The sequence below is a fragment of the Penaeus monodon genome, chromosome 19 (assembly GCF_015228065.2).
Source record: "Penaeus monodon isolate SGIC_2016 chromosome 19, NSTDA_Pmon_1, whole genome shotgun sequence".
Taxonomy (NCBI): Eukaryota; Metazoa; Arthropoda; class Malacostraca; order Decapoda; family Penaeidae; genus Penaeus; species Penaeus monodon.
In genome coordinates this window covers 20,604,201-20,604,406 of record NC_051404.1, presented here as the reverse complement: position 1 = coordinate 20,604,406, position 206 = coordinate 20,604,201, and the positions used below count along the sequence as shown (strand labels likewise).

At 50.5% G+C, this 206-nt stretch overlaps 1 protein-coding gene across 1 annotated transcript in view; it reads left to right on the top strand.

The window, feature by feature from the left end:
- Positions 1–206, top strand: part of LOC119585354 — a 6,958-nt gene that overhangs the window by 5,750 nt on the left and 1,002 nt on the right. The window contains exon 3 of the mRNA XM_037934025.1: positions 2–65. Coding sequence (XP_037789953.1) covers positions 2–65 — 64 coding nt within the window. The remainder of the gene's footprint in view (position 1; positions 66–206) is intronic.

Sequence of the window (206 nt, the reverse complement as noted above, 5' to 3'; positions counted from 1 at the left end):
GATGGAGACGGACATCCCAGGGGCGCCGCTCAGCCCGGCGGACTTCGAGAACAGCGCCGTCATGAGTAAGTCTCTGCTCATTTCCATACGTCTGTTTTATGGCTTCTCCTGCCTGTGTGTCTGTACTGACTTAGCGGCTCGTCTGTATCATTTTTCTTCTTCTTCCAGTCTTCCTTTTACTGAGATTGCTGTGTGCTTAGCTTTTT